The following is a 10,381-nucleotide window of genomic DNA, read 5'->3' as shown; positions in this document are numbered from 1 at the left end:
TATAGGCCCTGCTGACAGAAGAGAATGGTTTAACCACACATGTGGGAATGCGTCTATGAATAGCAGCCGTATACAGGTCATCGGATATCTCGAAGTAAAGCTGCAGGACAAAGCCAGTTGTCTGCCGTCGACAGGTGACTTAATATTCTGGATACACGCGGAAATTCCTCTCTAAATGCACCCGGCCAAGAGCTCCAGCCAGGGCAACGTGGTCCTTTGGTCTATGCATTCTTTAATTAGACACACAGATTAGTACAGCTCCTCTGGTTTTATCACAAATGTGTTCATGAAATGTCACGGGCACATTTTCTTTTCATTAGAGCACCAATGTAAAAAGGCCTCCAACTAAAGCGATAGGCAGACAAATACAAGTTACTTTTCTGGAGAAAATGAGTGAGTTAAAAAAAAAATATGGAGAAATGTTCCAAATGTCACTCTATTTTGCAAAACTTAGTATAAAAAGTGTTTTTTTTAAAGCACATTTCCTTGTCACACAATGCTTTCAGCTCCATGTCAGAACAAATTACCACATTTGGAATATGTTTAAATAGATTATAGCAAGTTAAACTTAGACAAAGAGGTCATAGTGCAAGTTTTAAGCTCACCCAGACAAACTAAGCTAAAGGTCGCACATTGTCTTCTCTTAAAAAGTGCAAACAGCTATTTTTGCTTCTAGAAATTACATGGAAAAATAAGATGCTATCGGGTATTTGCACAATATTGGTAGCTGTACAGTGAAACTAAGATGTTTCCGACTGAGTCTCATCTCTACAGGAGTTTACTCTTACAGTTCGACTACTTTGTTGTATAAAAAGTGGGTAAACAAGTGTGGCGTGTGATGTTTTCATCCTGATCTTAATCGAGCCCTCCTCTTGGTATTATTTATGCATTCAGCTTCTTCTTATTGCAAAGTGCTGCTCTCTGTACTTTATACTCTTACAAGCCATCAAGAATGCACTTTAACTGCGTTTGATTGGCTCACGTGGCGCCAATCCACTTCTCAGACCTCTACGGGCGGCGATCTCCACCACGCTGGAATGCGTGGTGGGAAACGGCTCGGCTTTCTGCCGGAGGTGGACGCCACGGGCCACTGAATTAGCCAACGTTAAATCTCCAGCTCGACAGAAAATGACCAAACACAAGTTGTGTTGTGTGCGAAGAAACAAAACATTTATTTTAAAAAAAGAAAAGAAAAAGAGGCTTAAATGTTGCCACTGCATGTAAACAAATACAGTTTTGGCTCCAGACAGTTGGCCGCTACTGGTCCTCCGGTGTGAAAACTTCCACGGGGGCCAGCGGGTGAGGGTCGACAGCAGGACTCGTGTGTATTTCGGGAAGGAGCTCCGATTCGGCTGCGGGCACGGCACAGCAGGCCGAAGCAGAGACGCCGACGCCGTCCTGTGGCGCAGCTGCACTTTGGGAGAACGCCGCCGCGGCGGTGGCCGAGGGAGCCGAGTGGTCGTTCTCGGCCTCCGCGGTGGCCGGCCGGCCGGGGGAAAGTGGAGCGGAGGGGATCTCCTCCAGCTTGCCGTGTAACGCCTTCAAGGTCACGGGGACGGACATGAACCTGCGACAGCGTCAGAAGAGATCAGGCTGGGAGATCACTACTGATCTTTTGTTTTACGTCGATCCATTTTATACTGCTGCTAATCATTATCTCAATCAGATTCTCCCCATGATGAAGGCCTGGAGCAATCCTCCTCCATACCTCTTCATGACAGTGGAAAGGTATTCCTCTATGGAGGGATCCGCTATTTCTGATCCGAACAAAGTGCAGGTAATCTGATTAGAATCACATACGTTCACCAGCACTGTGGCGAGGAGACAAAAGGGAGAGGAAGCACCAATAAAGCCACACAAGTAAGCTTTCTATGTCATTGATTGCAGTTATCTTTAAAAAAATGATAAAGCGCCGCGGGGCCGAAAGGATAAAAATCCCAAACCAATCAGATAAATGAGGCCTTTGTCGTGGATTCTGAAATGCTCACAAACAGCGAGCGAGTCCGTGTCAGGTCGGTGGAAGGTCACAGAAAAGCTGGTCTCAGACTCCGGAAGGACTTCGAAGTGCAGGTCACAAACTAAACCTGGAAGCAGAATCCATCACATCACGTTTTTTTCCCCACCAACTTTTTTTTTTTTTTTTTTTAAAGAAACGTCTCCTACCTGCTCTGTCACACTGAGAAGTGATACAGCTCCTCAGCAGCGTGTTGATGGCACACCGGTGTCGGAGCAGCGCCAGTAGGCCTGGGACGTGGGCAGGGTGTGTGAAGGGGATACTGTCCACTGCAGTGGCTCTCTGGGCGGGCACCTCCCATGCAGCTCCAGCGAGGACATAACGGTGCATCACTCCACCAGGAAGAGGCTGCACACAAAGACTAGTGATTCCTTTCACGTCATTAAGTACAGCTTGAATTATTTAGCTTGGAGTGAACGCAGTTACCTTTCTTCTTGGGCTTCACACACACACACACACACACGTGTGTCATACATACATACATACATACATACCACTGTAAAAATGGTATCCTGCTGATCTCGTATCTCTCCAAGACCGTTTGAACTCGGTGAACGTCTCATCAGAAGCTTGGGTAAGGGTGCCCACTGCAGGTCAACATCTGGTATGGCCACATCTAGGAGACATCCCAGAGGGGGGATGAACAGAGCATGAGAGGGGATGATGCTTGTGGGACAGTCGATCAAATAATAATAATCTGAATTCTTAATCTTTTCAAAACAAAGGCATTTACATAGTTGAACAGGGATTATAACATTTCAGGAACACCGACCTGTTATTTGGCCGAGCTTGCTGACGAAAGACGACGTCATCGGCACCGCTGGCTGCAGTTTGAGGAGAAAGCAGGCAGGAAACGTCTCATGCGGCGCCTCGCTCGACGGCAGGAACACAGGATGACTACCACACGACACAGTTTCACCGCGTCAACACCACCGGCACTGACATTCCCAATGTTCACTGCGGGGGGATGCAAAAACAAACACAAGTATCCTGTTGCGTAAGAGACTAAAGGGCAACATGTCACCCCTGGGGATCCAGCTGAGGAGGCTGTGGGAGCACAGATGCCATCTGAAGCTCGCGAGGCACGTCGCTGACACCGACGGCCACCTGGGCGGCCTGAACGAGCGCCTCTGTAGCGGCCATTTCTTCAAAAAGAAAAAGTAGAAATGTTAAGGCCCTGTAAAGACGTTGCATGTAAATATAAAATGGCTCATGCATTCAAACAGGTTTATTAAATACATTTGTTTGACAGGGGCTTTGACATCTTACGTATATCTGAGGTCTTCACTTCGTCCGTCGGCGTGGTATAGAACTGGATCGTCAGGGGGCAATCTAAAGGGATACAGTTAATATGAACTGAAGAAACAGATGTGTGCATAACTTGTGTTTTTGCTTCTTCTTGTTATGTACCTTCTTTTCCAGCGATCAGATTGCCAATTCTGCCATTGTTAATCAAGTCCACTCGGGGGTCCGAGTCCGTTGGCACGCTGAATTAAAAAAACAAACAAAATCTGCACTGATTCACATTTTAATTAGCAACAAATAATTATTTTCATTATTAATCTGAGGATTATGTTCTTAATCAGTTTTTTTTTTTAAGTAGCGAAGTCACAATTTCCCGCAGCTCAAAGTGATGTCGTACAATGACCATTTCATCCACAGCAGTCGAAAGCTTATATCTTGAATTTACTACATAATATGATGAAAACAAGCAGCGAGTCCTAATATTTGACAAGCTGGAGTCTAATATCAAAAAGCAATAAATAAATAAATGAAATGTCTATTCGTTGCCGCTCTTACTTGCACAAGTTTTTGGGGCATTTGTATTTTTTATGTCGCCTACCTCAGCAGTTGTGATATTTGCTGCAAGTCTTTGCCGAGAAATTGCATAGATGCAAACAATTTCAATTGAATTTCACTGAAACACAAAAAAAAAAAAACACAAATAGTTAAATGACTGCATGAGGCCCACAGTGTTAAGGGTTAAATCATAAGTTTTAAAGAGGAAGGTTTACTTGTCTCCGGGGATGTTGTACTGGGCGAAGAGGTCGGCCAACTTCATGGAGAACTCAACAAAAAGTTTGGACCTGCGCCATAAAAACAAAACAGTACTATCAGCATGAAAAACGACGTATCTTTGTGCAATCATTTAAATGGCACGGCCCTCTTCATCTGGCGGGCTAAACGACAACGTTTGTTATCTACCGTCGCTCGAGCGCTTACCTCAGCAGCCGGAGAAAGGACTCGCTGGACTGCAAGACAATCTCATTTTATCACGGCGCAGAGCAACGGGAGAGCAATGTGCATGGCAATGTAGTCCACTTACAACGGGGGAGCCTCCATGAGGAGCCACCTTCACCTCCTCCACCCCGCCGCATGGCAGCAGCACCACCTCCAGGTAGAACAGATCGCCTGTCAGGTAGCATGTGGCCTCGGTGATGTGATAGCCCATTCTAGGGAGGGCGGAAAGGACATTTGTGCCACCGCATTATATTACAAGCAAAAAGAAGCTCTATAATGAGGCTGTTGTTGATTTTTTTTTAAACATTCGATCAATAAACATTTTTAAAAGGACTCTCTACCCTTGTTGTTTGGCAATCACTTCCAGACGGGACCTCATGGTATTCATAGAGGACACTGAAACAAACAGACCAACTTACTCACACGTTAAGTGGCATACGTGTACTAAAATGCGTACTGAATACTTGGTATGTTACCATTAACCACTTCCTGGAGCCTTTCCAGTGATCTAACTAGCGGCATACAGGCTTTGGATTTATCTTTGGGTTTGTCCTATACAAAGGGACGAAACAAGCAAACAATGGACCGGTTGTGTGGCAAAGTCACCCTTGTGTAAACAGTCTTTGGTCCTCCCATCACACCATTGCAGTGCAAGGGAATACAGGGACATTTGGTTGCTTTGCACTTTGGGATCCATGTGTTTTTAAAAAAGAAAACCTGCAGAAATGTGAGAATACATCGGCATTTTTGGAGAAGGATGGTCCTATAAAAGTCCTATTCAGCATCACTGCCGGCAGGAAACTGCATGACTGGACCTAGCTGCCTCAACCCCCTCCGGACCGCACATCACTTCAGACGACCAGCTAATCACGTTTATTTACGAGACTCCAGAGACTGACCACTGCCGAGCTCCACTTTGTATTAATCCAAAAATATTATCTATCCTGCCGCTCCACCCGAGACAAATCTAAAGAAAACGAACACACCCTCTCACAGCCTCAAGCATACACGTTATTATCGCAGCACTAAATACACATTACACTTTGCAGCCTTTTGTTGGAGTGGAGCAGACGTGAGAAAATGGGAAGCTTTGCATGTTTGGCCCTCATCTTGTAGCCTGACACATCTGCTGATGGAGCATCTTCAAAAAGAACAAATGGTGATTGTCTTGCCAAAAACAAGACAGTGTCAAACGTATTATAGAAACAAAGCCAAAGGCCAGAAGGCAACCATAAAAAACAACAAAAAAAACAACAACTTTGTTTTGTTTCAATAAGGCTCTCGACTCATACTTATGCACCGAGTGGTTGAAGTGAGTCCAAGTTACCGTCAGTGCTCAAAATGATCCAACAACAAAGACATGGTGTGTTGCGGGTTAGATGATCTCATTCCCAGTGCATTACCACACCAGTTCCTGATTTGCAGCACAGCATCATAATAAGAGACGCCATCCAGTAACGGGTCTAATAACGTATATTTAAGCAACCATCCCCTTCCCATGCATATAACTAATACATGGACATACCTTCAAATAAACCCAGGACTTTCATGTGATCTCCATGAATTGCACTGTGGTATTTAGAAGGGGAAAAAGAAAAGAAAAGGGAGGGGGGTGTTTGGCTGATGAAAACAGAGGTTGTGTTCATGTGTAATTGTTGTTTTTACCATGCATCTTCGGACAAGCTGAAAGGTTTCATTCCATGTTTTCTCTGCAAATTTCAAGTGCAGCTTGGAGATTATGGACTCCATGACTAAAGCCTACAAAAAAAGGAGAGAAAACAGTCTTAAAAACTACAACATCCACACACTTACATTTGTAATATAACCGTTTCTTCAATTTCAAAGTAGCCTACAGTTGGATTTTGAATGATAAAACGTTTGTTATTTGTTTAAAAAAAATAATATATATATAAACGTTTTAGACCAACATTACCTTGCTCCTGAAAGTCACAGGAGTTGATAGTCTCCACCTGAACAAAACGTGCCAACAGTTCTGCGGATTATCCAATAAATAAATAGTCTTGCCCTGAAAACCCGGTTATTTAATGTTCAAACCACGCTGCAAACTTATTTACGAAATCACGTCATTATTATTATTTTTTATTAGTGAGAAATTGGTGTTTACAGTCACACAACAAAAACAAAAAAAACAGCCGAGTCGTGTCTGCTTCTCTCAGCCGGGCGGGCGTTGTCAGACGGAGCCGAGCCCACAGGACGTGCAGTCAGACCGCTGCTAACGCTAAGTCTCCGGGAGTTAGCTAGGGAGCTAACCATGAGCTAACGAGCAGCTAGCTCAGTCCAAACGACGCACCGAGGTGAACGCTGTCTACATTTACCGGTAGGTGATATTAGTAGCACGAATGCTACGGTTGTAACGTCACGTTCGCTCTCTTTTTATTTATTTAATTTGTTTACGTTGCAACATTTAGTTGTGATTAGCTGCTCGTTATCGCTTGCTAGCCTTCTTTTTTTTTTTTTTTTGCCTGTGCGGCCACCCTTTAGGCTCGCGAGGATCGACCGAACATCTGTTGCTGGGTAACCGATTTTAACGACTAGTGTGTGTGTGTGTTTAATGCGTTATCTGAGCTGCTACCTTTCACGTCGAACCCCGTCAACCATTAATTAACGTCCAGTGACGTTAACCAGCTTTATGTCGGTTAGTTAGCTAGTTAGCCCCCCCCCCCCCTAATGTAGTCTACCTGCTAGCTAGTTCACCTGCTGTTGACATGTCATGTTGCTGATAAGTTGACATGATTTATAAGAGTATTGCGTGTTGCTGCGCGTAATTTCAGTCTGTTTGTTGTGAGAAGGCGAGTACAGACGACCTTATTGTGGTGTTGACGTGCCCGTGTAATTACCGTTATTGAGCCAATTTAATGAGTTACGCTTTTGTTAAGCCGTTATGATGACGCACAGAAACACGGATGGCTCTGGGTCCACAGACGACGTGGTGTTTGTTAGAGATATATTTCCTTACTGTGGCGTGAGGAGTGGATTTAAATAGTTTAAAAGTAAAAATGCATTTACTCCTGTGCTGAATCGTAATGTTGACTTAGTTAGTGCATGCACTCATTTTTGTTAATTTGCATAATGAGCTGCTGGCGGCACTCCCATCTTTATATCCCTGCTCCCCAGAGAGGTCTGTGTGGCCCTGTGATGGGGGAAGAGCATTAACACACACTTCATGGTTTTCCCAGAGTCTTCTTGGACTGTCCAGTACGGAGGAACTGACCACTAAATGGCTTTGGCGTGTGTCGGATTTCATCCAGGCCTGTCCAAAGTTTGGAAACTACTTCTCAGATGTTACCCAGAAGCTTAAACAAAATAATATATAAATATTTCGTTGCTAAATGGTTTTCACAGGGTCCTCTTGGTTTAGAGGAATGTGCCTACTGTTTGTCATGATGTATAGTAGTTAAGTCTACTTATCCATATTTCAGCGATGTTGTTCGGGTTTTGCTCAAAGCAGTATTTTCCCACAGCTTAGCAAATGTAATGTTATGTGTGATGGTTTCTGACGTCCAGCAAGTGAAAGTTGGCTGCAGAAATAGCATCGCACTCACAAGGCAGCTTCTTATTTCTGCTGATCTATATGAATGACTGAATGCACTTTTCTCGCAGGCCTTTTTTTTCCTGCAAACTTTCATGTTCATGCAGATATCTTTTTCTGTTTGTTTTGGATCATCCACATCATATTTGCTGCATATTGTATGGGGAAACACTGCCTGAGTATTATTATTTTTTCCTTTAATCAAATCTATAAAAATAAAAGCAGCAAAGACAAAGTAAAGCGACAGTATGCACTAAAAGCTACATTAAGGGACATAATCTTTCTGCAGAGAAGCGTGATATTGAAAAAACACAGATTATACATTTTATTCAAGGCATCAATCTAGTGCCGGTGCTCATTAAGACATTTCATCATGCCGTAGTCTTAACCAGGAACAGAGAATATTCCCCTGCACTAATGTTACATTAACATCGTAATGGCAGTTTCTCCTGGTTGTATTTTATCGCTGTGCAATCTAACTGCAGAAATGGAATCTAGAGCCTTCGTGATTTATTTTTTTCTTCCCCAGGAATCATCATTCGGACCCTTTTTTTTTTTTGTTGGGTTGCAGCTGGATTTTACGGCCTTCATTTCACAATCCTTCCCTTCTACCTTTCCCACTCGGATCTCTCGGCATACAGAGCCATGGCAGCTGCTAAGCCAAAAGGGCAGAACTCTCTGGCCCTTCACAAAGTGATAATGGTGGGCAGCGGAGGGGTGGGCAAGTCAGCCCTCACGCTCCAGTTCATGTACGATGAGGTGAGCAACTTGAAGCAGGAAAGTTTGCACAAATTGACCACAGTTTGTTTACGTAAATGTTTTTTGTTGTTGTTGTTCCCCCTCCTTGTAGTTTGTTGAAGACTATGAGCCCACCAAAGCAGACAGCTACAGGAAGAAAGTGGTGCTGGACGGGGAGGAGGTGCAGATTGACATTCTGGACACGGCCGGACAAGAGGACTATGCAGCCATCCGAGATAACTACTTCCGCAGCGGCGAGGGTTTCCTCTGCGTGTTCTCCATCACAGAACTGGAATCGTTCGCAGCGACAGTCGACTTCAGGTCCAGTAGCACAGCATGTTTCATTGAGAGAGAGTTCAGCCATCCATTAGAATCTAATGACTGTGACCATTATGTATATTCCCCCTCTTAAAATGCAAGGGGGAATATTTTATTTATTTATTTTTACAATTCTACCTCATTCACTTCAGCAGGCGGTAGTCTTTTTATTTACATACTTCATTTTTTTTGCAGAGAGCAGATTCTGCGAGTGAAGGAGGACGAGAATGTGCCATTTCTCTTAGTTGGTAACAAGTCCGATTTGGACGACCGACGGCAGGTCAGCGCCGAGGAGGCAAAGGCCCGCGCCGAGCAGTGGGGCGTGTGCTACGTGGAGACTTCTGCCAAAACCCGCGCCAACGTCGACAAGGTACGGTCGACGAGCTAAATCTACATCGTTGATATTTGTGCAAACGGGGGAGACTTTTTGTGTTTCTTATTTATTTGTATTAACATTTTTTACCAGGTGTTCTTTGACCTGATGAGAGAGATTCGGGCGAGGAAAATGGAGGACAGCAAAGAGAAGAACGGGAAGAAGAAAAGCAAAAGTTTGGCCAAGCGAATTCGAGAGAGATGCTGTATTTTATAGTGGTAAACGTGAGCAGGATAGCTGCTGATGTACATGTACATTTCTCGGACTTTTGCATTTATTTTTGCGCACATACCTGATCATGACTTTCCGTTCCTGAATAACAGCACATCTGACCGTGTGTCAGGAAGTAGTAAGGTGGCCTCTCTCTCTGTCTCTCTGTCTCTGTCTCTGTCTCTGTCTCTGTCTCTCTCTCTCTCTCTCTCTCTCTCTCTCTCTCTCTCTCTCTCTCCCTCCCACATTACAGAGTGTAATACATGGATGGTGTTTGATTTAGGCCCTAAGCTTGACACGAGGCTAAGCCCCCGAAATGTTACAGAACCTTTCATTGTGAAGTTTTGACGTGTATGATGTAGTCGGACAGCTGTGCAGTTTAAAAGAAAAGAGACGAGAGTGTCGGAGCCGAGGTTTAAACGGGGAAGTCGGGTTCGTAAATGTAAGTGAAGAGACTCGGCGTAGCATCAACCCAGAATTCCACCAAGTGCCACCAAGGAAATGTAGGTTGCACTGGTGACTTTATGAAGCATTTTAATTGAAAAGTTCGTTACTAAGATGCCATTAATTAATTCTTCTTCGGGGTTAGGTTATGAACATTTTTTTATTTTATTTTTTTTTTAATCTGTAGTCAAACGTTTTCTTTTTCTCGTCCTCTCATATCAACTAGTGTAAGATATATAAGCTCACTCTTGTTGACCTTTTCTTTCCCCTTCGTGTCACTTTGTTGAGTCCTCTCAAATGCACAAACCACATTGATCGTCCCGCCCTAAATCTGTGAGGGATTTTGCAACACTTGAACTTATTTATTTATTTTTCAATTATAGCATTACAGAAGTTTTACCTCATTTGGCCAACGACTTTCATTGCTTTTTATTTGCCTGTGATTTTAAAGGAATCCCTGGTGCTCCTGATAAAAGGCGATTCCGTAACACTA

General features: G+C 43.9%; 2 protein-coding genes across 4 annotated transcripts; one reads left to right on the top strand and one right to left on the bottom strand.

Annotated features, from left to right (window-relative positions):
* Positions 1-1,147: 1,147 nt before the first annotated feature.
* On the bottom strand, positions 1,148-7,147 carry zgc:111976 (uncharacterized protein LOC553663 homolog). 2 transcript variants are annotated; one of them, XM_034560319.1, is made up of 17 exons: positions 6,189-7,147; positions 5,921-6,013; positions 4,732-4,807; positions 4,597-4,651; positions 4,341-4,467; positions 4,238-4,266; positions 4,030-4,101; positions 3,858-3,932; positions 3,425-3,501; positions 3,284-3,346; positions 3,039-3,159; positions 2,787-2,911; positions 2,509-2,630; positions 2,164-2,362; positions 1,989-2,084; positions 1,709-1,811; positions 1,148-1,567 (listed from the first exon to the last, which is right to left on the bottom strand). In XM_034560319.1, the coding sequence occupies exons 2-17, from the start codon at positions 6,002-6,004 to the stop codon at positions 1,258-1,260; spliced, it is 1,734 nt and encodes a 577-aa protein (XP_034416210.1). In that variant the 5' UTR covers positions 6,005-6,013; positions 6,189-7,147; the 3' UTR covers positions 1,148-1,257. The 2 variants fall into 2 exon arrangements, with proteins under 2 accessions (XP_034416210.1, XP_034416211.1); XM_034560320.1 differs by lacking the exon at positions 4,732-4,807 and having other exon boundaries at positions 1,150-1,567.
* Positions 6,292-10,032, top strand: ralaa (v-ral simian leukemia viral oncogene homolog Aa (ras related)). 2 transcript variants are annotated; one of them, XM_034560322.1, is made up of 5 exons: positions 6,292-6,593; positions 8,335-8,564; positions 8,656-8,864; positions 9,057-9,231; positions 9,328-10,032. In XM_034560322.1, the coding sequence occupies exons 2-5, from the start codon at positions 8,451-8,453 to the stop codon at positions 9,448-9,450; spliced, it is 621 nt and encodes a 206-aa protein (XP_034416213.1). In that variant the 5' UTR covers positions 6,292-6,593; positions 8,335-8,450; the 3' UTR covers positions 9,451-10,032. The 2 variants fall into 2 exon arrangements, with proteins under 2 accessions (XP_034416213.1, XP_034416214.1); XM_034560323.1 differs by having other exon boundaries at positions 6,452-6,593; positions 8,377-8,564.
* Positions 10,033-10,381: the final 349 nt, after the last annotated feature.

Source organism: Cyclopterus lumpus, chromosome 20 (assembly GCF_009769545.1).
Source record: "Cyclopterus lumpus isolate fCycLum1 chromosome 20, fCycLum1.pri, whole genome shotgun sequence".
Lineage (NCBI taxonomy): Eukaryota > Metazoa > Chordata > Actinopteri > Perciformes > Cyclopteridae > Cyclopterus > Cyclopterus lumpus.
Note: the sequence above shows the minus strand (reverse complement) of the source record. Positions and strands in the feature narration are given on the sequence as shown.

Coding starts and splice junctions, on each gene's coding strand:
- zgc:111976 (XM_034560319.1), bottom strand. CDS start 6,004: ATGGAGTCCATAATCTCCAAGCTGCACTTGAAATTTGCAGAGAAAACA. Junction 4,468..4,596: donor GTGATTGCCAAACAACAAGG/GTAGAGAGTCCT, acceptor CGCCCTCCCTAG/AATGGGCTATCACATCACCG. Junction 3,502..3,857: donor CAAATATCACAACTGCTGAG/GTAGGCGACATA, acceptor TTTTTAATTCAG/CGTGCCAACGGACTCGGACC.
- ralaa (XM_034560322.1), top strand. CDS start 8,451: ATGGCAGCTGCTAAGCCAAAAGGGCAGAACTCTCTGGCCCTTCACAAA. Junction 8,565..8,655: donor TCCAGTTCATGTACGATGAG/GTGAGCAACTTG, acceptor CCCTCCTTGTAG/TTTGTTGAAGACTATGAGCC. Junction 8,865..9,056: donor GCAGCGACAGTCGACTTCAG/GTCCAGTAGCAC, acceptor TTTTTTTTGCAG/AGAGCAGATTCTGCGAGTGA.